At 30.5% G+C, this 26,464-nt stretch overlaps 2 protein-coding genes across 2 annotated transcripts; both read right to left on the bottom strand.

The window, feature by feature from the left end:
- Window positions 1-5,445: 5,445 nt before the first annotated feature.
- LOC107605142 (uncharacterized) lies at window positions 5,446-5,886 on the bottom strand. Its single transcript, XM_016306911.1, has one exon. The coding sequence runs from the start codon at window positions 5,884-5,886 to the stop codon at window positions 5,446-5,448; it is 441 nt and encodes a 146-aa protein (XP_016162397.1).
- A 144-nt stretch (window positions 5,887-6,030) lies between these two features.
- Window positions 6,031-6,672, bottom strand: LOC107605135 (uncharacterized). Its single transcript, XM_016306899.1, has one exon. The coding sequence runs from the start codon at window positions 6,670-6,672 to the stop codon at window positions 6,031-6,033; it is 642 nt and encodes a 213-aa protein (XP_016162385.1).
- Window positions 6,673-26,464: the final 19,792 nt, after the last annotated feature.

Here is a 26,464-nt window from a genome sequence, read left to right as displayed (position 1 = left end):
ATTTCTTTTCAAAAGAAGTCTATACATTATGTTAGTAGAATTAAAACAAAATTTACTTCCTTCAGAAGTAGAGGCCACTAATTTATCAAAAGACAATAATTAATAGTTTGATCTATTTTATGAAGCAGACAATAATTATAAGCTAATGTCAAAATAAAAGTAACTGCATCCTAGATAATATGCACTAAAGCTATATATTATATCCTATTCAAACATTCCCACCAAGAATTATAACACACTACTATGAAAGCATTTCCTTAAAAATGATACTTTTACCCAACAATTATATATGATAACAGGAAATTTTCGTACCTTTTGGTGCCTCCTTTGAACACTGCAATCACGGCTAAGCAAAGTTGTAACATTTCGATACTGGTCAAAATGAGAAAAGTTTTAACAAATATACAACAATAATCTAAAGACATATAGGAAAGACATAAAAATAATATAAAATAATCAATTCATTCAAATTCTAAAAATGAAGATAGAAGGAATGATATATGGTATAGTTAAAACACCATGTTGAATTAACTGGTAGATCCAATGAGATTCAAGTATTATTTTTAAGCTTATAGGATCAAGCAAAAGCAATTAGGATCATAAAAGCTGCATTTCCCAAAACCTGTTTCTCCTCTGTTTTTAGTAAAAAAGCCAAATGAAATATCTAGTTTAGAAATGATGATTTTTTTTAAGCAATAATGTTATTATGAACTTATATGCTGATGCTTCTTCACACAAACAAACGCATACTGCATCAGTGCATATGAACGAACCTATCTCCTTAGCCCTTTGAGTACTCATTGTTAAAAGTTCATATATACACACACAAAATCAATGATTTTCCATCATATACATAAACAGATAAATACTGTTGGAATAAGTTAGTTTTAAAATTTACTTAAAACTTAAATGCAATAATAAAAGAAGTAAGGAAATAACTAACATTATAATTCCTCTTTTCTGAAGGATTTTTCAGCCCTTTTCAAAACTGACTACTTTCTAACTTTAGATTTAGTTGTCAAAGCAGCAACATTCTTATTTTCCTTTAAGAACATCATAATAATCGTTGCCAAGCCTCAAGAGATGCTTTTGGTGCTGGAACACTCCGTCCTCCACTTACATTCCCTGCCAAAATTAATTATCTGAATCAACTATGAGAAAAAAGAAAAAAAAAAGAGAATTGAAGCAGATTAAACAAAAAGACATAATTTTTAAAAAATAATTCAACTTTGGAGATCTATTGAAAGGAAATAAATTTTTACTCCTCTCTAGATGTTTTGCCCATATACTATCAAAAGTGCTAGATATTTTTCATTCTTATAAAATCTCTAATAAATATAGCAAATTACGCAGTTATGAAAATTTCTTATTTGACGTCAATCATAAACTTCATAGTTCATAATAAGGAAAAATCAAGGGCATCTCGATTTGATCAAGTAATGACATCAATTCTGGGAATGGAAATGGGATTGTCCTTTTCTCAATATTTTAAATGAAGAATGAAATTGTTTCTAAATTTTTTAAAAGAATGAGCAAAATGGTTCATCCCATTTGTATGAGAAGGCACACTGCATATGTAAGAAAGAAACAAACCATAATACAAAATTAGAGCAAATAAAGGCATAAATCAAAGGAAAGAAGCCTGATAATCACCACAGAAAATTTCCAAAATCAAATCCTTTTCCTCAAATCAAAATGAACGACACACGACCTTACCTTAATTCAAAAATAACAAAACACAAATTATCAACACATATAAAATCAAAAATTTAAACAAATGGAAAATCATGTTAAAGATGCAGAATTTTTCAGCACACCAAGAAAATCAAGTTTTTTTCACTGCACAAATATGCAATAAGGAAAAATATAAAATCTTAAATTAAGATATTCCAAATTTGTATGAAAATAATTATAATATAAAAAAATTGAACAACTTTCAATGGTGATAATGATAAACAGGGGAAAAAAACATAGAAAAGGGATTACCTGAAATTGAAATTGAAGATAGCACCAACTGTTGCTATTTCATTGCTTCTTAATATGAGTTCCCTTCAAAATGGTAAAAAGGTTTCAACTTCAGAAATTTCAGAAAATAGGTAGTTAAATTCAATAGTTTCATATCTTTAGCAAAGAGAAAATAATAAAATGTACCTTCGGTTCAAGTTGCTGTTGCTGTTGTTGAATTTGGTGCAAAACTTGAGGTTGGTGTAGAAGGTGCTAGAAGAAGATGCTGCCATTGTTGGTTGTCACTTGTTAGAAGAAAAGAGCTGAGAAAATTGAAAGGCTATGTTTACAGCAAAGCATTATATATATACAAACAGATCAAAGTATGGAAACTACCAACGTTGCTTTCTGAAAATTTGGAAGAGAAAGTACGTTTTAACCAATCAGAGTGTTAAACAACTAATATCAAAAATTGTTCAGGTGAAATTAGTAGTCTTTTGTAAGGATTTTCAGGTGAAAATCTCAACATATAAAGCTACTCATTCATCTAAAAACAGCAGCTACTGTATGTTTAATATGCAGCTAGAATCTCCATCACTTAAAAATATTTCTTTTTTTTAATTAGTTAATTATTTGAATGTAAATTCAATCCACAATTGAAAATTCGCAATTGCAAGATTACAGTTCACAATTTATTCAAATAATCCATTTGCAAAATTCACTCATAAATCCTAAAAGAATATCTTTCTCGCATAAAAAATGACCATACAGACAGAAGACCCAGAACAATTATAAAAGAATATCTTTTTTCCATAAATTGAGGAGTTCTTTTATCTTTTAATTGATAATCTTAAAAGTCCTTTCCCTCCATCAATAAGTAGGACACAATTATAACCCGTTAACCACAATTATTAGGAAGCTAAGGTAACATAACCATATGATGCTAGATCTACAATTTATAGTTCAACAAACCAATAAAGCAAGCAAACAACATAAAACGAAAGGATAAAATGAAGCAAATAAGCTTAAACAAATCAAAATAAAATTTTAGGTGAAGAAATAACAGTGTATTATATCCCATCAGCATAAGAAATAAGAAAAAGATATACATGTACTTCTCTAGTGGCTTGCCTTTGCAAAGAGCTCCTGCTTTGATCTGATCTAAACCCAAAAACACACACACGAAACAAACTAAAAGAAGAGAAACAAATGTTTTGAAATAAAAACGGAAGAAGATTAGAAAAAAAACACACAATAATTTTTTATTTTGAAATAAAAAAAAAGCTTACCTTTGCCTCACTGCCGATAACATCTTCAATGGCAAGATATCCACCAACATTCTTCTCTTCCATCTCCAGTGGTGAATATCCACCGGTTAGCTTTCCGGCGTCACCACCTTGCTACCGAGCTGCTGCCTCTTCGCTGACAGCAGCAAGGTTTAGTGCATTTGAAACCGACAACGGTCAAGGAAAAAGAAACCTAAATAGTTATATCCAAATTGGTTGAGCCTTCTAAATAAGAATAACATAGTAAAAGAGAACGATGACCGAGTAGCAGTAGGAAAAACACATACCGCAGTAACCATATTTGGCATTGGCATGAGAGCTTCTTCTCCACTGTGAAAGCTCTGTTTGCCTCTGCTCCTGAAGCTCGCTTCTCCTTGTCTGCCTCCTCTTTTCTCAGATCTTGCTTTCACCTTCTTCGCTTGTTTCAACACTCTCACTTGATCAATACTTTCTACTACTGCTCGCTAGCTTCCTCGATAGGGACGAAGAAGATGATAGAGAAAACAAATCCGAGAGAGAGAAAATCAAGGAAAGATTTGATTTTTAAAATCCTGATTTAAAATGTGTTCACTCTTGTTCTAGTTTCAATGCAAGTTCAAATTCTGATCCTAATTTGTATTTTCAAATCTACTTGTAATGCTTTTGCAGGTGAGGGGTGCAGAGAAATTGTTGTCCTGCTTGCTTTTTGTTTATATTATTTATTATATTATATTTTATGTTTGAATTTAAAATTAGCAAGACACTTGTCAATTATTTAAATAAAACACTTGTTGATTAATTAGCCTATACACTTGTCAAGCATTGAACCTACTACTCTCCTATTATATATTAATAGATAGATATCAGAATACATTCGACATGTCAGTATTTTTCTATTAACCGTTTTAGCTCTTAAGAATATAATTGTATCATATTTGAAATATTAGGTTGACAAAATTAAAACAAATTAATTGTTAATGATATTTATAGAATGTATAAAATTATCTATTATAGATATACTAAAAATTAGTTATTAAATTAATTAATATATATTAAAATATAAAATATATATTGTAACTAATATTTGATGTTAATTTTTTTTACATGTGATATTTTTGGTGTTTCTCGCAAAACTTACAAAATACCTATTTATTCTTAAATTTTGCTGCCAAAACCTATAAAATAAGGCATGATTTTGCTTATGACGTTGAGAGGAGAGAATGATAGATACATTGGATCAGAAAGAAGTTAAGTTTCACAAAAACATGAGATGGAGGTAAATCTTCTCATTCGATTTGCGTGTTTTATATTTTTTAAATTCATCACATTGAAATTGGATAAACCGATTTAAACTTTAAAAAATTTTAAATTTTAATTTAATACAAATTAAAAGTTTCGATTTTCAACCCCTTTTAAGTGCTTATCTGAATGTTATTAAGTTGATAAAAAAAGATGTTTTTTATTTTTTAATATGTTTAGCAAAATTTTAGTAATAAAAATAAAAATATTAAAAAAATATTTTTTCCAAAACTATAATTTATATTTTTTAATAGATTTTTTTATTTAAAAAATATTTTTAACATAATAAATAAAAAAATACTTTTATACTATTGGACACAAACATAATTGTTAAATATAAAAATATTTTTATACTAGATATCTAAACATAAAATTATTTTTATTTTTAAATTTTTTTTTTAAAAAGAATCACTTAAAAAAAATTATTTTTTAGGAGTTTACCAAACTAACTCAAAATCTTATTATCTGTTTTGTGTATAAATTTCAAATGATTTAATTTTCACTCCCAAACTATCTCACAATTTAGATTAAACTAGTGTATGAATCTATGTTCAGCACAGAAAAATTTATAAAAGTAAAAAAAGTTTTTATATGTTTGAATATTTTAAGAAAAAATATACAAAATAATTATTATTTCAAAAAATTTATAAAATTATTATCAAAATCAAAATTTAATTTAAAAATAGTGAATAATCATCATTTTATATTTTTTTAAAGTAAAATAATTATACATTGATTTTGATACAAAATTTAAAATAAAATTAAAACATTTACATTAGAATCCTATTTTTTCAAAGACTTCTCTATAAACAACATTGATGGTTAAATTTACAGACATTCTTACGTGATTCATAAGTAAAACTTTTAAACTTCTCTTGCTCTTAATTCTTGAAAGTGCCACATATAGTTGGCCATGTGTAAAAACTGGTTTCGACAACTACAATCCAACATGAGATAAAATTTGTCCCTGAGACTTATTAATTGTTATGGCAAACGATATTATTATGGAAAACTGTCTTCGTTGAAATCTAACTAGGACAGTTTCATTTGTTGGTACCATATTCATTCTTAGAATCAAAGCAATATGACCAACGTTGTTACCCGTTAAAACTTCACATTCTATGACATGATTTTCAAGCTTCCTAACTTGTAGCTTTGTACCATTACAAAGACCACTAGAATGGTCAATATTCCTCAGTAACATTACCAGAACACCAACCTTGAGTATTAATTTATGTGGAGGCAAATTAGAGCAATTTATACTATCCAGTAATTTCCCAACAGGAATGATAGCCATCAGATGATTGTTGACCTCTTCAATGATGTCCAGCGTGGGAGCTAGTATAGTCCTTGCTTTGAAAAAATTCTTTGAAGACATGTTTTTTAAAATATTTGGATAAGAAAAATGAACCAACTCATCAAATGCCTGGTCCGAAGAAGGAATAACAATATCTTTTGAAAGACATATCTCAAATTCACTATCTATATTGTCACCTATTATACCATCACTAACTTTCAATAACTACTCACCAAATTGCTCTGTCTCATCTTGATCTGAAGTAGTTGTTCCTACAGAGAGTCTCATATTTTTTGTTAGTTTGAGCACCTGACAAAACTTCCAAAGGTAAGACAAATTAACGATTGAATGAACAATATCTTTTCTCGATCCTCGTAGAATGACAGGAAAGATTTGTCTAAAGTCTCTACCTAGTACAACCACTTTTCCTCCAAAGGGCAAATCTTTGTTATATATTGGATAAAACCTCATGATATCACTCAAGCATTTATCAAGCGCTTCATAGCAGTACCTACTAACCATTGGAGCCTCATCCCAAATTATAAATTTGGCTTTTAACAGCAGCATTGCTTTAGGAAAACCAGGTTTGATGTTACATACAGAATTCTCAGTTATATTCAGCAGTATTAGGATCCTTGAGTGTGCCATTCTTCTATTGGAAAGAAGTAAAGATGTAATACCACTTGAAGCAACGTTTAACACAATATCACCCCTTGAGTGAATCTTAGCAGACATAAGGCTCCAGAGAAATGTTTTTCCAGTACTTCCATGACCATACACAAAGAAAAAATATCCTTCATCACAATACACAGCTGTAACAATTTTATCGAATGCATGTTTCTGCTCAGGTGTTGCGATGGCTAACATGTTTGAGGCGTTTTTCTTTAACTCATCCCTGTTAAAGTTTAGCTCTTCCCTGATAACCCTTTTGGTTAACAACTAAAGGCATAGGAGGATAGTCTTTCAAGATTTTACCATAGGAATGTAAGATATTGTCTATATCCATTAAGCACAGCTGCTTAATCTCATCGTCTGACATAGTTAACTCTGCATATTATACGATACTGTAAAAATTCAATCAAACTAAAAATGATCAATAATGAAGGACCTTAATAATTGCAATTAATAAAACTCACCCCTCATGTTCATCATGGTTCTTTGTCGATACAAAATATCATATGAGAGTTCATGCCAATATTTATCCCAGACATATTCTGGTCTTGAGATATTGTTGGATGTTAATAGAATGACAAACAACCTCCTAACATATGATCTTGAGGCCCACGAGCTTGTTTCCTTAATTGCATCCATAAATTTTCTGTCATCTTGCAAGAGTCCAAGAGCGAAGCATGCATATCTATAAGTAGCATGAATTGTTTCTCCTACTGTTCTTATATCTCGAAAATTCATACATCCTCTTTGAGTATTCAAGAGAAGTCGTTGGTAATATTCTTTGGTATTTGCTGCAAAAAAAAAACTTGGTTAAAATCCTACTTCTAAGTTGCTAAATGGATTAGGCTACACGATTTCAATTATTATGTAGCTACACATGCGCATAAAATTATTTTTTCTAAAAAATAGAGCACAATTCTAAAATTGTATAATCTACAGAGTATTAGATTATAACTGTTGAAAGTTATTAGAATATTTGTTTTCTAGTGTAGATAAATCAAATAAAATAGACGTGGGGTACATGCTGTTAAGATTTTAAATTTAAATCATCAAATAAATAAGATCAAAATTGAATATAAACTCGTCATTACCTGTATGTACATGAGTCAACCTTCCAATTGCAAAGCCTTGCTTTCGAGGAAACCACTTTGAAGCATCGTCCTTCCAAATAAACTTGGTTGGAAACTCAGCATAAGTCAGACTTCGAGCATAGGAATATGACATGTTCGCCGCCATCCACTCCAAAAACATTGACTTATGAGATACTGCTCTTTCGATGATATCATTCACATTAGAAGTTTCACTATAAACCACAAGTTGCTCATCCTCCAAATGGAATGGAAGTCTAATCACAACTGGTTCTTTCTCTTGGATTTCATATCCAAATAAATGCCAGACTGCCTCACATGCCGAAATGTACCTACAATCGTAGTAATTCCTAATTTCATCAACAACTTGTGTGGCTTCTGACGAATCATCAGTGTTGTATAAGGTAGCTGTTACGCAATCATTGTCCTTGTGTACATACTTAAACAGATACTTAATAGAACTTGTTTGGCATGTATATTCCACATTTATATGGCACTCACTTGAGCAACAATTCTAGGTTATACGGAACAATGAACTTATTGTCTAGTATACATTCCCTTTTCTTCACAGTTCGACCATTATCAGTAGGCCTATATTTGGGAAACCCGGCTTCATCAATAAGTGTTCGCTGCCTAAACTCTTTGGTATAAAACTTTGAACAAGATCCATTCTTCATGCAAGGTGAATTCTTGTTGTACAGACTACATGGACCATGTACCATGTAATTTTGAACAGTTTCATGTAGATTTGGCCTTTCATTTTCATCAAGAATCTCAGCTGTTATATATTTGTCTATGTCATATGGTGTTTGTGTCTTGAACTCGTTACTCATGAATAAAAGGATATGTGTATGTAGAAGCCCTTTCTTTTGAAACTCTAGTGCAAACATCTGAAAATAAAAAAAGACAAATGAGTAAAACATTACAACATAAGATTTTAATAAGGTGTTGCACAAACACAGACTTACATCCCAAAATTTTGCCAAATATTTTTCCCTCTTTTAAGTCATCAATCAAATAGGAGTCACTTCTTTTTTTATCTCATCCCATTCAGGGTTACAGGTCATAGTGATAAAATAGCTAGAATATCCTGTATATCTACAAATTACAAATGCATCTTTGCAATTATTCATCATGTACCTAGGTCCACCGGTAAAAGTATTGGGAAGAATGATTCTTTTGCCAAGCCTTGCAGCATCTACATCTGTAATGCCCTCACTATTAGAATGTCACGCTTCCGGCTGCGCCACTCTGATAGCTCAAATATTACAAAGACTCTAAATACATTTAATACTAAGATAAGAGCCTAACTAAAACTTAAACCGTATAACCTTTCAAAAGACTTTTAGTTGAAAACATAAATACATACTCACAAAACATATATGACACTTAACAAAATATGTGTATATATATATAATATTGTTATACTAGCATTACATAATTCAAAGCCTATCCTTTTTACAAAATGTATAAAGATAAATGCGAGGGAAAACATAATATCTAAAACAATACAATACATCATATAAACAGAAACAAAAATAAACTCTTCGAAACCTCTTCATCCGTATCCTGAAAAGGAAACACCTGTAGGGGAGTGAGAACGTTATCCTCGCTGGTTCTCACTATAGAGTTACAGAATTGCTATAATAAGATACGTAAAATAAAACTGTTTTCAGAGTACAGTGACTGTTGTTCGCCTTATGTATCGTTTCAAAACCAAAGGTTTATATTCAAAAATCCGAAATCCTTTTTAAAAGAGAAATCTGTTTATTCTTCGAAACCCAAAACCATTTGTACCAAATATTAAAAGTTTTTCTAGACAGTATGAATGTCCAAACTGTTCCAAGCATAGGTTCATTAAGTCTATACTGAACCAGCTTGATTTTTCATACTTTACTAAACCAAAAACTTAAACCAAACACGGCATTCGGCCCATCACATAATCAATCATGGCCTCAGGTCCAAACAACTCAAACAACATCCAATTCACCACAGTCCAACCAATTTCAGTTACAAACACAAATAGAGAGGTTCAAACCCAAACAAAACAGTTACATCAAATATAGCAATTAGCAGTAAACATAATTATTCACATAGGCAAACCAATTACAATATGCACACCCAAACAATATCACATAGATGCATATGATGAATGTTTATCTTATTGGCTCGTGATATCACTTGTCGGTTCAAACTGCCAACCCGACACATCTCCGGTGATGTTGCCTTTCTGCCACGACCAGGAATATAGTTCCATGCTCACTCTTAATTTGTCTTGTGCCCCGCGAGTTATAGTGCCCGGCACACTCTTTCGGGTTATAGTGCCCGAGTTCACTTTGGCAGCAAAAAGGTTATGTGAGTGGGAGACTGCCACAGCCCTCACATTTTAACGTAGGCAGGAGATTGCCTCGGCCCCTACACCAGCACTGCTACCTCAGACAAGCGAGAGACTGCCACAGCCCTTGCCAAAGGCGCATAGCAACTTTAATCAATGCATGTTACATGAGCGGGAGACTGCCATAGCCTTCACATCTGAACGTAGGCGGGAGACTGCCACAGCCCCTACAACGGTGAACAATGCATTTCACAACCACATACTCAAATCAATTTCTCAAATCAATTTCCTTTAAAACCAAAAACCCATTACCTTGATAACATTTTTTGAAACTCCAAACAACTTCAAAATTATATCAATTGTAAATCTCTTCCAAAAGTCATGAAAATCATTCATTTTAAATTAGAATTTGGTAATGAAATTTCACAGCAGAGTCTCAAGACTTTAGGGGAGAACAACCTATCTCAATTCCTTAAAAATTTATTGAAATCTCTTAAAATCATAGCTTCTTGTTTTTAATGAATGGAAACAGAATTTATTATAAAACCGAATCATATAAGTCACAAGTCCCAAACCCAATTCAAAAACAATTCACTTGAAACGAAACCAATCCATTTAAATCAAAACCACTTTCAGGTTCACTCTTAAAAACTAATTCTCTGACTCCTTCCAAAACATCACAAACGCAATTATTGAATCAAAGTCCAATTTCCTTTAAATAATTCAATTCAAAATATAATTCATTATTTTCTTAAATACTTCAAGTAAAATAATATAATTCTTAAATTCTTATTTTTCTAAATAACATTTCAAACAAATCCTCAAATTTTATAAAAATTTCGACAGCACCTCCCCTAAAACTTGTACTTTGCCACCCTTTTCGGATCCCAACCAAACCATTCCACAACCCTTTCCAACGGGTTCAATACCAAATCAGTTCAAAATCAAGCTAATTCCAACAATTCATATCTCAATGAAACCGATTCAAAATCAAATCACTTTCTACAAATCAAACTCATTTTCAAAAATTTAAGGAATTAATTCAGCAACTACCAGTTTAGCAAAATCAGTCAATAATTAATTCAAACAACAATCATATTCATCCAAAACAGCCAAACAATACATAAGACTTATACAATCACAAAAAAATATAATTTTCACATCAATATCTATTTATAACAATTCCAAAATATAAAATAGCTTTCTAGAAAAAGTCCTACCTCGACAAGTCGAAACCATAGACCAAACACGTCAACGGAACTCATTTTTCTCAGCCCAAAATCGACGACAACCGCAACCTTAGCCCCTCACCACTCTCGCAGCAACCTCAGCAACTTAAAAGTGACATACAATAGTTAAAACTCGAACCTACGTCACCAAACCTCAGCGTCTTAAACCAAACATAACAAAATACTAACGCAGGAGTTTTCGAAACATAAATACTTACTATAATAAGAAAACGAAATAGCGGCGATTTCTGAACCGATTTGGCGGCAGCCCCGGCAGTCATCCCAAGCGACAGCAACGACCAGAACTCCGGCAATAGCGACTGTAACAATCACGCAGCGTCAATAATCTTCCCTGAATCCATAAGAACAGAAGCCAAACTTAAAAGCCTTACCGTCAGTGTTTTCTGGCAACGGCAGCGGGGTTCTCCGGCGGCAGAGGCTCGGCCACCCACCTCCAACAGCGGCGACTCCACACGTGACGGCGGTTGGGCACGGCGGCGAATCCACACACGACAGTGACAGCGATGGCTCGCCTCCTCTCACACGCATCAATCTCCCACCCGTCTCTCTCTCACTCTTTGCGAACTCTCTCTCTCTCTCTCTCTCTCTCTCTCTCTCTCTTCGGCTTCAATGGCGACGACGGTGACCTCAGCAGTGGCGACGGCGGCAGGATGCGACGGTAGTGGCGGCTTCTCCTCCTCTGCGCGCGCTCTGCTTCTCCCTTCCATGGCTCTGGTTCACGCTCCTCCTCCTTCAACAGCAACACACGACGGCGGCGACTGGTGGTGGGCTAGACGCGGCTGGGGAGTGATGCGACGGGGCATGAAGGACAAGCCCAAGCTCGGTGATGGTGGCGTAGCTCCTCCCTCTTCTCTTTTCCCTCACCGATCTCCCTTCTCCTTTGCTGTCCCCATTCCCTCTTTTCCCTTTCTTTGTTTTTTTGTTTCTTATTGCAGCCATTGCTGCTGTTGAGTGTGTTGTGTGTATTGAGTGAGGAAGAGTGTGAGTGAAAAACTAGGGTTAGGGTTTAATTTTGGAAAAAAAGTGGAAATTAAGAATTTTATGGCTAATGTAGGTAATTTGGTAACATTGGAGGGTAGAGTAGTAAATTAAAAACCTAATTTAACCAAATAATAATTATATATGAAAATACCGTTTATTCATCAAGTTGCAAATTATTTCTAAATAAGTATTCTAATTTAAAATATAATATAATATAATTAATTTTCTTTATTTATAAAAATTAGAGTATTAAATTCTAAAATCTCAATTATTTAAATTAAATTATATAAAATTTTCATTATTTTCGAAATTCTAAAACTCTAAGTTGTAAATAAAAAGATACTCAATAATTATAAAGTTTGAATAGAAAGCTTAATTTATTTCAATTTCAGTTAATCAAAACTACTTTTAATTATCGTCAATAAAATAGTTTTTGAAACTGAAACTATAAATAAATAACTGAATGTAAAATTAATTTATAATAAATTTTTTCAAAAATTCTAGATCTTACAACATTTCTGTTTATAAGACTTTCATATGGACATTTGTATTTATCAACCCTTAACTGTGGTTGTTTATACCTAAAGAATTTTAACCTCTCTGATAATACCATTGTGTAGGCATCCACTAAAAACTGTTGGAATAATCTCTTTGATCTTAGAATTTACGGAGATTCACCCGTCCTTTTCTGTAGGTGAAAAGCGAAGAATTGTCGCAAAGTGATTGTTTTGTTTTCCTTTGTATGCTTAGCAAAGATAGAATCTGATGTTGCAATACCCAAATGAAACCCATCCTCCCATACGAAAACAACAATGGATATTGCAAGGCTAAATAAGATGGGTGAAAAATATCAATCGATTGGAGCTTTTTAGTTTGACTCTATAATAATATCTCTATCTTTGCTTAGTTGTTCGACATCGCCAACAATCAACGCAGTCACTTCAGATGCAGATGGCAAGTTGTATTTTCTGCCATCTGTAGTCCTTTTACTAATCAACTTAAGCTTTATGTTTGTGCAATTTTTCTGTTGATACCTATCTCTTGCATAGCAAAAATTCTTTGCCAAACTATTATATTTGTCTAGAATGTTTCTTAATATTACCACAATTTTACATGATAAAAAATATTAAATCACAAAACATAGTACTTATAATTTTATTACCACTACATGTAGTATCACAACCTAAAAATTAAAAACAAAAAAAATTACTATTACATGTAGTATCACACCATAAAATTTAAAAACTAAAAAATTCTAATTGAATCACGTCTCAGTAATTAGTAAAGATAGCTACAATAAGATATAACCATTTGATACTGATCAAATCCTCACATACCTCAAAAAGTCTTTACTCTTGCAAATTTAAAAATAACCACCAGCAACTGCTGCTCATCCACTACTACAAAACTCTTGATTCAGTCCACCATCTCTCCAAGAACAACAACATTAAGTTTTAAGCTGCAGAAAAAATTGCTTATATAAACATATTAAGTGCAGAGTAAGGACATGGAAAAATACACATGTCATTCTCAATATGAATAACAAATATGTCAATAAGTTTGCCATCCTTCACATATTTCCTCTCATCTTCTACACCGACCCTAACTCCAGTAATGTCTAAAATAAATTTCAAACAGAAAGATTGTGCACAAATCACCCATCTTAGTAATATTTTGTCATAAAATCAAAAGAAAAATCAACTTATATACTTGCTATAAACCATACACTTACAACCAAAACTTGATGTCGAGGAGAGTATCCCATAATTTTTCTAAAAGGGGCCAACTTAATACAATATAACGGTATTGCATCACAGAAAGAAGGTAAGATAGTAGTCCTTGCTTGAAAAAATAATCGAAAATGATGTGATATTGTGCGGTATAACCTACAATTGTTGCTAACTCCAAAGTATGCAAAAACATACACAGCTCCCTCTGATATCAATGATTCGAACATAGATATTAGATCCTTACCTACAGAAGCATGCATAGTTGTTCTCTATTTTTTCTCAAAGCAAAATATTTTATTATTCACTATCTACACACAGCAACAATAATGTCCAACTAAATAAACAAACAAAATTTATATAAAATAATTTTTTCAACAAAAATAACTGAATAATTTAAAAAATTGACATTACGTTCAATTAATTAGAATTTTTATTTTATTAAATTCTACCTAAACTAATATTGCTAGTGGTTATGTAAAGTAAAAACAAACTCAATATTCAAAAGCAATAAAAAAAATAACACAAAAAACAACAAGAATCAAAATTAAAAACTATATATCTCAAAATAAAGAAAGACTAACATAGCAGGGTACAACTACTTCAAACATGTAAGGGCAAATATTAGAGAACTGACCACCAAGACTAAATATACACTTTGAAAGTAATCATGGACAACTCAATGAGAAGAGAATTTTAAATTTAATAAGCATTGTTATTCAAATAAGCACCTTAATTATAAATAAAACCAAACCTCATTTTATCATATTTTATTGGTCTATATTGTGTACAAAACCAAAAATTTTTAATAATTATTACTAAACTACTAAACCATTAAACTTTTAATTCACAAACAATGTATATAACCCGTGCATGTTTCTGGCTATTTAGAAAAATTATGTTTAGTTTAATTCTGACTTTATAAATTGTTTGAAAGATGGCCATTGCCAAGAGTTTTTTTTTTTTAATCAGAGCAACCAAAATGAACGAAATATATTGTATATGTATCCATCATCTCATCTCAAAAGAATTATAAAAATATCACGGTTTTTATCAAAATTTAAAGCTATAAAATTTAAATATAGATCAAGTGTATGAAAGTATTGAAGCAATAATCTATGCACCAGACATTTATATAATTTATGAGCATCAATCATCTTAAAATTGAAACCAAAAAATAAAGCAGAGAAAAAATTGTGTGTGTGAATAAAATTAGAGGTTCATGCTCATCCATCAACACCATTTCAATGAAGCTAATGGATTTGGAGTCTTTAAATCTTGGTAGCAACCAAAGTTTGATCATTTTGACATGAATCCTCCAATATTCTTTTGGCGGTGCAATCATCTCCAACAAATCATATTTTCTAACAATTTTTTTTCTAGTGACAAAAATAAGAACAAACATAAATTCTAACAAGACACGCACGGTAAAATTGTAGGACCACACCTCTTAAGCTTTTAAAGTATCTACGAAGAGGTATATTTTTAGGTAAATAATTTAAAATTTAGAGGACATAAAAAATCACAGATCCCCCATAACCCAAAAGAAGAAAAATCTATCATGAAAATAAAAAATTACTTATATAAACATATTAAGTGTTGAGTAAAGGCATCGAAAAATCGCACCCGTCCTTCTCAATATGAATGACCAACATGTCAATAAGTTTGCCACCCTTCACATATTTTTCCTCACCCTCTACACCGGTCATAACTCCAACAACGTCTAAAATAAATATGAAATAGAAGAGTGCGCAAATCACCCATCTTAGATATATTTTTTCATAAAAACAAAAGAAAATAAACTTATATACTTGCTATAAACCATACCTTACCAACCAAAAAAGGCTGTTGAGGAGAGTATCTCATAATTTTTCTAAAAGGAACCAACTTAATACCATATAACGGTATTGCATCACAGAAAGAGGGTAAGACAATAGTCCTTGTTTAAAAAGAAAATCGAAAATGATGTAATGTTGTGCGGTACAACCCACATTTGTTGCTAACTCCAAAGTATGCGAAAACATACAAAGCTCCCTCTGACATCACTGATTCGAACATAGATATCAGATCTTTACCTACAGAAGTATGCATAATTGTTCCTTTTTTTTCAAAGCAAAATATTTTATTATTCACTATCTACATAGTAACAATAAAGTCCAACTAAATAAATAAACAAAATGTATATAAAATATTTCTTTAAAACAAAAATAACTGAATAATTTAAAAAATTGACATTATGTTCAATTAGTTAGAATGTTTATTTTATTAAATTCTACATAAACTGATATTGCTAGTGGCTATGTAAAATAAAAACAAATTTAATATTCAAAAGCAACAAAAAAAATAACACAAAAAAAAAACAAATTGAATGAAAATTAAAACTATATATGTCGAAACAAAGAAAGGCTAACATAATAGGATACAACTACTTCAAACCATGTAAGGGCGAACATTAGAGAATTGACTACCGAGACTAAAGGTACACTTTGAAAATAATCATGGACGACTCAATGAGAAGAGAATTTTAAATTTGATGAGCATTGTTATTCAAATAAATACCTCAACTATAAATAAAACCAAACCTCATTTCAGCATATTTCATTGGTCTATATTGTGTACAAAACCAAAATCTTTTAATAATTATTACTAAACCACTAACCATTAAACTTTTAATTCACGAACAATGTACATAACCCGTGCATATTTCTGGCGATTTAGAAAAATTATGTTTAGTTTAATTCTGACTATATAAATTATTTGAAAGACGGCCATTGGCAAGAGTTTTTTTTTTTTAATCAGAGCAACCAATATGAATGCAATATATTGTATATGTATGCATCATCTCAACACAAAAGAATTATAAAATTATCACAGGGTTTATATCAAAATTCGAAACTATAAATTTTAAATATAAATAAAGTGTATGAAAGTATTAAAGCAATAATCCATACACTAAACATTGTGTAATTCATGAGCATCAATCATCTTAAAATTGAAACCAAAAAATCTTTTTCAGAATTAACAGAAAATATAGATTAAGTGTATGAAAGTAGAGAAACAATTGTGTATATTAATGAAATTAGAGGTACATGCGCATCCATTAACACCATTTCAATGGAGCTAATGGATTTGGGGTCTTTGAATCTTGGTAGCGACCAAAGTTTGATCACTTTAACATGAATCCTCCAACATTCTTTTGGCGGTGCAATCATCTGTAACAAATCATATCACCTAACTATTTTTTCTCTAGTAACAAAAATAAGAGCAAACTTAAATTCTAGCAAGACATGCATAGTAAGATTGTAGACCACACCACTTAGGCTTTTAAAGTATCTACGAAGAGAAATATTTTTAGGTAAATAATTTTAAAATTTATTAGTATTTGCAATTTGTGAAGGTCGTTCTAGCTATATACAAAATTCTTAATTAATAATGGATCCGCAGGTTCCCCAATCATTGATGGTTCTAAAATTGCTAAACCTACGTTACAGGCAATAGTACCTAGAATAACTACGGAACCATTCTTTTCTTTTAGAGTTTTCTTGATTCAATTTCGTTAGTCATTCATCAAGATTCAATTCATAATTACATATGAATATAGAAGGGCTTCGTTTGAGGGCATGCAAAATCACAGATCCTCCATAACCCGAAAGAAGAAAAAATCTGTCTTGAAAATAAAAAATTGCTTATATAAACATAATAAGTGCTGAGTAAGGACATCGAAAAAATGCATGCGTCATTTTCAATTTGAATGATCAACATGTCAATAAGTTTGTCATCCTTCACATATTTTCTCTCATCCTCTATAACGGTCATAACTCCAGCAACGTCTAAAATAAATATCAAACAGAAGATTGTGCACAAATCATCCATCTTAGTAATATTTTGTCATAAAACTAAAAGAAAAATGAATTATATACTTGCTTTAAAGCATACGCTACCAACTAAAAAAGGATGTTGAGAAAAGTATCCCATAATTTTTTTAAAAGGGACTAACTTAATACCATATAACAGTATTACATAACAGAAAGAGGGTAAGAGAGTAATCATTGCTTGAAAAAATAATCGAACATGATGTAATGTTGTGCAGTACAATCCACAGTTATTGCTAACTCCAAAGTATGTAATAACATACACAGCTCCCTCCGATATCAATGATTCAAACATAGATATTAGATTCTTACCTACAAAAGATGTATAGTTGTTCCCTATTTTTTCTCAAAACAAAATATTTTATTTTTCACTATCTACACACAGTAACAATAAAGTCCAACTAAATAAACAAACAAAATTTATATAAAATATTTCTTTCAACAAAAATAACTGAATAATTTAAAAAATTAACATTACGTTCAATTAATTATAATGTTTATTTTATTAAATTTTACCTAAACTGATATTGCTATTGGCTATGTAAAGTAAAAACAAACTTAATATTCAAAAGCAAAAAAAAAAAAATAACACAAAAAATACCAAATTGAATCAAAATTAAAAACTATATATCCCGAAACAAAAAAAAGCTAACATAGTAGGGTACAACTACTTTAAACCATGTAAGGGCGAACATTAGAAAAATGACTTATGAAACTAAAGATACACTTTGAAAGTAATCATGGACAGCTCAATAAGAAGAGAATTTTGAATTTAATGAGCATTGTTTTTCAAATAAACACCTCAATTATAAATAAAACCAAATGTCATTTCAGCATATTTCATTGGTCTATATTGTGTACAAAACCAAAAACTTTTAATAATTATTACTAAACCACTAAAACATTAAATGTTTAATTCACAAACAATGTATATAACCTGTGCATGTTTCTGGCCATTTAGAACAATTATGTTTAGTTTAATTCTAACTACATAAATTATTTGAAAGATGGCAATTGGCAAGAGTTTTTTTTTTAATCAGATCAACCAAAATGAACGCAATACATTGTATATGTATGCATCATCTCACCACAAAAGAATTATAAAATTATCACAGGATTTATATCAAAATTTAAAGCTATAAACTTTAAATATAGATCAAGTGTATGAAAGTATTGAAGCAATAATCTATGCACCAGACATTGTATAATTCATGATCATCAATCACCTTAAAATTGAAACCAGAAAATCTCATTTGAATTATCAAAAAATATAGATTAAGTGTAAGAAAGTAGAGAAATAATTGTGTGTGTGAATAAAATTAGAGGTACATGCTCATCTATCAACACCATTTCAATGGAGCTAATGGATTTGGGGTCTTTGAATCTTGGTAGCGACCAAAGTTTGAACACTCTGACATGAATCTTCCAATATTCTTTTGGCGGTGCAATCGTCTCCAACAAATCATATCGCCCAACCATTTTTTTCTAGTGACCAAAATAAGAGCAAGCGTAAATTCTAGCAAGACACGCACGGTAAGATTATAGGACCACACCTCTTAGGCTTTTAAAGTATCTACAAAGAGGTATATTTTCAGAAAAATAATTTTAAAATTGGAGGACATCCAAAATCCCAGATCTACCATAACTCAAAAGAAGAAAAAATCTGTCTTGAAAATAAAAAAACTTGCTTATATAAATATATTAAAGGTAGAGTAAGGGCATCGAAAAAACGCACCCGTCATTCTCAATATAAATGACCAACATGTCAATAAGTTTGTCACCCTTTACGTATTTCCTCTCACCCTCTACACCGATCATAACTCTAACAATGTCTAAAATAAATATCAAACAGAAGATTGTGCACAAATCACCCATCTTTGTAACATTTTGTCATAAGACAAAAGAAAAATAAACTTATATACTTTCTTAAACCATACACTTACCAACTAAAAAAGGATGTTGAGATGAGTATCCCATAATATTTCTAAAAAGGACCAACTTAATACCATATAACGGTATTGCATCGCAGAAAGAGGGTAAGACAGTAGTCCTTGCTTGAAAAAATAATCGAAAATAATGTGATGTTGTGCGGTATAATCCACAGTTATTGGTAACTCTAAAGTATGCAAAAACATACACAGCTTCCTCCGATATGAATGATTCGAACATAGATATCAGATCCTTACCTACAGAAGTATGCATAGTTGTTCTCTATTTTTTTTCAAAGCAAAATATTTTATTATTCACTATCTACACATAGTAATAATAAAGTTCAACTAAATAAACAAATAAAATTTATATAAAATATTTCTTTCAACAAAAATAACTGAATAATTTAAAAAATTGACATTACATTCAATTAATTAAAATATTCATTTTATTAAATTCTACCTAAACTGATATTGCTAGTGGCTATGTAAAGTAAAAACAAACTCAATATTCAAAAGTAACAAAAAAATAACACAAAAAAAACAACAAATTGAATAAAAATTAAAAACTATATATCTCAAAACAAAGAGCTAACATAGCAGGGTACAACTACTTCAAATCATGTAATGGCGAATATTAGAGAACTGACCACCGAGACTAAAGGTACACTTTGAAAGTAATCATGGATAGCTCAATGAGAAGAGAATTTCAAATTTAATAAGCATTGTTATTCAAATAAGCACCTCGACTATAAATAAAACCAAATCTCATTTTAGCATATTTTATTGGTCTATATTGTGTACAAAACCAAAATTTTTTAAAAATTATTACTAAACTATTAAACTTTTAATCTGCAAACAATGCATAAAACCTGTGCATGTTTCTGGCCATTTAGAAAAATTATGTTTAGTTTAATTCTGATTATATAAATTGTTTGAAAGATGGCTATTGGCAAGAGTCTTTTTCTAATTAGAGCAACCAAAATGAATGCAATACATTGTATATATATGCATCATCTCACCACAAAAGAATTATAAAATTATCACAGAGTTTATATCAAAATTCAAAGCTATAAACTTTAAATATAGATTAAGTGTATGAAAGTATTGAAGCAATAATCCTTGCACCAGACATTGTATAATTCATGAGCATCGATCACCTTAAAATTGAAACCAGAAAATCTTATCAGAATTATCAGAAAATATAGATTAAGTGTATGAAAGTAGAGAAACAATTGTGTGTATGAATAAAATTAGAGCTACATACTCATCCATCAACACCATTTCAATGGAGCTAATGGATATGGGGTATTTGAATCTTGGTAGTGACCAAAGTTTGATCACTTTGACATAAATTCTCCAATATTCTTTTGGTGGTGCAATCATCTCCAACAAATCATATCGCTTAACCATTTTTTCTCTAGTGACAAAAATAAAAGTAAACATAAATTCTAGCAAGACACTCACGGTAAAATTGTAGGACCACACCTCTTAGACTTTTATAGTATCTACAAAGAGGTATATTTTCAGGTAAATAATTTTAAAATGGGATAAGTATTATTTTGGTCTCTAACATTGAGGGTCAGAATCAAAACTGTCCCCAACGTAATTTTCGATATAAAATCATCCTTAACGTTTTTTTCGTATTAAAATCGTCATTTTTAATAAATTTTTTAATTTTATTCCTAAACTACCCCTACTTTAATAAAAAATTATAAATTTAAAAAAATAAAATAAAACAACGCGTGTGTTGGAGGGGAGGGGAAAGGACGCGAGGGTGGGGAAAGGGGGAAGGGGAAAGGGGGGAGGGGGACGACGGCGGCGAAGCTTGGAGCTGCCGTCGCCGTCGTCGTGGCCGTTGCCGTTGGGAATCGCGAAGGAGAGAGGAGACGTGAGCCACTGCCGCCACCTTGCAACCTCGCCACCTCGCCGCTTCATCTGTACCTCGCTTTCTGCTTCTGAATCTTGCTTCTGCTTTCTTCCTTTCCTGATTTTGCTTTTTGCTTCTGCACCTCGCTTTTTGCTTCTGCTGCTTCTACTTCTTGCTTCTTGCTTCCGGATTCCCGATTCTGCTTCTGCTTCTTTTGCTTTGGCCTCTTCTACTTCTGCTTCTTGGTTTTGTGTTTGAGTTTTTGCATCTGTTTCTGCTTCTTGGTTTGGTGTTGGTGCTGGTGCTGGTGCTGGTGCTGGTGCTGGTGCTGGTGGTGTTGGTGTTGGTGCTGGTGGTGGTGGTGGTGGTGTTGGTATTGGTGTTGGTGGTGGTGGTGTTGGTGTTGGTATTGGTGTTGGTGTTGGTGTTGGTGGTGGTGCTGGTGGTGGTGCTGGTGCTGGTGCTAGTGTTGGTGGAGGAGGTAAAGGTACTGATAGTGGTGAGGGTATTTTTGTCCAAAAAAAATAAAAGGATAATTTTAATACGAAAAAAACGTTAAGGATGATTCTATATCAAAAATTATGTTGGGAACGGTTTCGATTCTGACCATCAACGTTAGGGACCAAAACAATACTTATCCCTTTTAAAATTGGAGGGCATCCAAAATCACAGATCCTCCATAACCCAAAAGAAGAAAAAATCTGTTTTGATGATTCAAAAAACAAAAAAAGATTTAAATTGAAAATAAAACACTAATTCTATATCATAAATATTAGCAAATCAAAAGGTAGAGAGTAAAAAGGGTATGAAAATAAGATCTGAATCCATGCCTTCCTTGCAGCAGCTTACCTTCATCAGTTACAGATAGAAAGCGTCCCGATGTAACGGCGATTTGAATGACGACAACATCAGTGAAAGTTTCCACTTGCCGGTTCGCTATCTACCTCCTCTGATCACATTAACATCTCCGATCGACCTAGACCTCCTCGCTGGCAAAATCCCGTTGTCATCTCGTTACCGTAGGAGCAACCAGTCTTCTCATCTTCAAAGTTCTTATGTCGCCGTTCTGAAGTTGTCGGTCCGAAGACGCCGTTCTCCATCGCTAGCGTCTCTACTTGCTAGAAAAGAGAAGACTCAAAAAGAGAGTTTTGATAGGTTAGCGAGTTGGAATAGAATATGGAATATGAATAAGTTTTCTCCTTATAGCATATTATCAATTCTATATAATACTATATAATAATATTATCATTATCAATATTATATGATACGAAAATAAAAAAAAATTTACCGTTCTTAATTAAATATTATCAATACTATATAAATCACCTTTATATTCATTTTTTCATATGTATATAATATTTAATTAACACATTAACACATATATAATATTTTGTTAATACATATATAATATAAAGTGATTTACAAATTATTTATTAAATATTATAATATAAAGTGATTTATAAATTATTCTTAATTCATATATAATATATAATTAAATTTAATAAATTTAATTAGAATAAACAAATTATTTATTTTATTTTAAACTTTATAAATAAATGAACCAATTAAATAATATAACGAATTACAATTAATGTAGTATAATTAATTAAGTAATATAAATTATAATAAATTATATTAATATTTAAATATCTAATCAAATTAATTAATTGATATAGTTAAGTTATTATAATAAATTGTATTGAATGAGTTAAAATAATTAAATTGAAAAACACTTTTTAGAGTATGTCACGTCAGCTCTATCATTAAGTGTAGAAATCTTATTTTTATATAATAGAATCTTTATAGTAATATAAATAGGGAGCTTATATGCTGACGTGTCACTCATACGTTGAGTCTGGAAGTTTATTTGTTTAAGTGTTCACTAGAAATTTTTAAATTTATATTTATAAATTATAAATTATTATTTGCTTAGGTTGTTATTTTCAAATTTTAAATTATTTGTTTGGGTTGTTATACTTAGGTTGTTATTTTTTAAATTTTAAATTATTTTATTTAAGTTATTTATTTTAAAATTTTAACACTATTTTTTGAAACTCTGTTGATTCTTTTTAGCATTATTTTTTTATTTTTTGTAGATTTTTTTTCAAAAATTGCAACTACATACGTAAATTTAAATATATTTACGTTAATTTAGAATTTTAAAAATTGTTAATATATTTATTTACTTTATCTGCAAATTTAATTTAAATTTAAATTAGAGTCAATCAAATTTAAAAAAATTTAGTTGAGTCAACTATAAAAGTATAAGTTATGAGATATGTATAGCACCACAATTTAAAGTACATCAAACTCTTTCTTTACATACATCCAAAATCTAAAATTTCTCTACTTATTCCAATGGCTGGTATTCACAAAATCGGAGAAATCAATCCTACAATCGACAATTTGTGTGTACGTATACGAGTGATACGGTTATGGACACTATCAAGTTACGGAAATTCTTCATTGCCATACTCAATTGAGATGGTTTGGCTCGATGAAGACGTGAGTTTTCTATTAATAATTTTTTATTTTATTTTAAATTTGTTTGTTTATCCCCAACTAATTGTTCTTTTATTTTTGTTTATCAATTCTAAGGAGAAAAAATACACGCCTCGGTTAAGATGGCTCTTGTGTCTCGATTCGTGAATTTAGTAAAGGAAGGAATATCTTACCAAATAAGATATTTTGGTGTTGGACTCAATGAGGGTAACTTCAAAACTACACATAATGAGTATGTGGTTAATTTAAACCAACGTACCGATGTGCACAAACTTCCAAAATCGTCAAGTATCATACGATATGGATTTAATTTTGTGAGTTTTGATACTCTCAATACTCTTGGGTACGATTACACCTACTTAGTAGGTAAGTTTATTGTTTTAGAAAAAGTATAATTTATTAGCGTGAATTAAATGCTTTTTTGGGATCTGACAATAAAGATGGAGTTGTTGTCGTCTTACAATTTATTAGAGTGAAGTTATATAACCGTAATATTTATTCATAATTATGTGAATTTTTATGTGAGTTTTTACTCATTTTTTATGTGAGTTTTTACTCATTTTGTTTTAAATTAAATTTTTTTAAAAAAATTATTTTACAGAATTCTATGTATGGCACAAAGATGTTCTTCAATCTTGAAGAAGCAAATGTCATCCAATTTAAAAATAGGTGGGTATATATATATTTTTTAATTCTTTAGTTTAATATTAATTATGTGTTATCTAACGTAGTTTTTTTTTCGCTTTATTTATCTAGCTTTGTAAGATTTGAAGAACCTAGGGATAATATTGACGCAATTTCAAATGAGGCTGCACTCTTAAAAATTTATCAAGGCAAAATCATTGAGCAGTTAAAAGAATTAGATACGGTAATTTTTTTCCTGTAAAAAATTTGAGGAAAAAATTAATTTAAATCTGTTTTACATTGATTATTTTTGTTTATTCATCTTATTTATTTAGATATATCTTTTAGATTTAAAAACTGATCAAATTCAAGGAATTTAAATCATTAAGTTTTTTTTTCATAATGTTGTTTGTGTTGTCTTGACTACTATAAGTCATATTATAGATACTCCAGACTGATGCTACGACCAATGTGAATGCAACAGATCCACATATGCTTTTACAAATGTTCAAGTTGTGGCCGTCTCCTTATATCCATAACTCCAAGGTTATTTATTTATTTTTTAATTTAAAGTTTAATCACAATGGATTAGATATTGAATAAGTCTATGTTTAACCTTTTTTTATACTAATTTTTTATTAAGCATGTACGAAATAAAGCTTGGTGTCATTGTGACTCTGACTGTGCATGTTTCGTAGTCTTTGATAAGGAGACAAAACAAGTTTTGGAAAAGAGCTGTGTAGAGATACTTGATCCACTTCTATGGTAAGTTCTAACTAATATTTATTTTTAAAAATATTAGTGAAGATATTTTTTATGGTAATTTTTATATTATTTATTATTAATATATTATGTAATACCCTACAGAAAGAAGATCTATCAGATACACCTATACTTTTACTCAACCTAATTGATAAGATCTTCCTCTTCATCGTTAAAGTTCAAATATCTGATAATCTACATTTTTCACCTTCTTATAAAGTTAAGAAGATGACTGATAATGTGGACCTCATAAATAAATTCAAAAAGGCTCACCCTATTCAAATTGTGAGTACAGTTATAAGTATACTTTCTATTAAAAATCAGTTTATTTTTCTCTTCCTTGGTCATTAGTAGTATCTAATTTATAAATAATAATTAATAACTATTTATAATTTTAGGATGTTGACTATACCAGTGGTTTGCTTCCAACTTTAAAGGCATCCTCAATCATTGAAGGGGAGAAAGTAGAAGGTGCTAAGGTATTTGTTAAAAAAAATGAATTTTTGTTTGTTTATTTTCTCAAAGTTAGATCTTTATTTTATTCAAAAAATATTATTGAGATAAAATCAAAGGTGAGAAGGAAGTCTTTAATTTAACGCAGTATTTTGTACTGAATTTGTTACTTGAATTCTCCGATAAAGTTGCGGACAATGATGAATCTGAAGTGTTGGAAAACGCTATTACACCAACCAAGCGACTATCCTCAGAGTCGGAAGATTCAAAGGTGCAAGGAGATACCTCAACTTGCAAGAAGATCAAGATTGAGAATGAAACTTGAGAATTTGGTTGCAAATATTTTGAAATTCCTATCTATCTAATGGAATAATGCCAAGCATATGTTTGTTTTGGTGGAAACATTGTCTTTTCTTGAGTTGTTATTTTTCTTTTGGTTCTTTTCGATTTTTATGTTTGGAATTTAGAATTTTTTTAAATATAAATTGAAGTTATTCAGTTATTACTTGTGGTTTTATTTTTAATTCGATTCACACCGTTGATATTTTGTTAATTTCTAATTTAATATTTAATGTCATAAAGTTATAAATTTTTC

The sequence above is a fragment of the Arachis ipaensis genome, chromosome B1 (assembly GCF_059453495.1).
Source record: "Arachis ipaensis isolate K30076 ecotype BB chromosome B1, ASM5945349v1, whole genome shotgun sequence".
In the NCBI taxonomy this organism is placed as follows: domain Eukaryota; kingdom Viridiplantae; phylum Streptophyta; class Magnoliopsida; order Fabales; family Fabaceae; genus Arachis; species Arachis ipaensis.
This window is presented reverse-complemented; position numbering and strand designations above follow the sequence as displayed.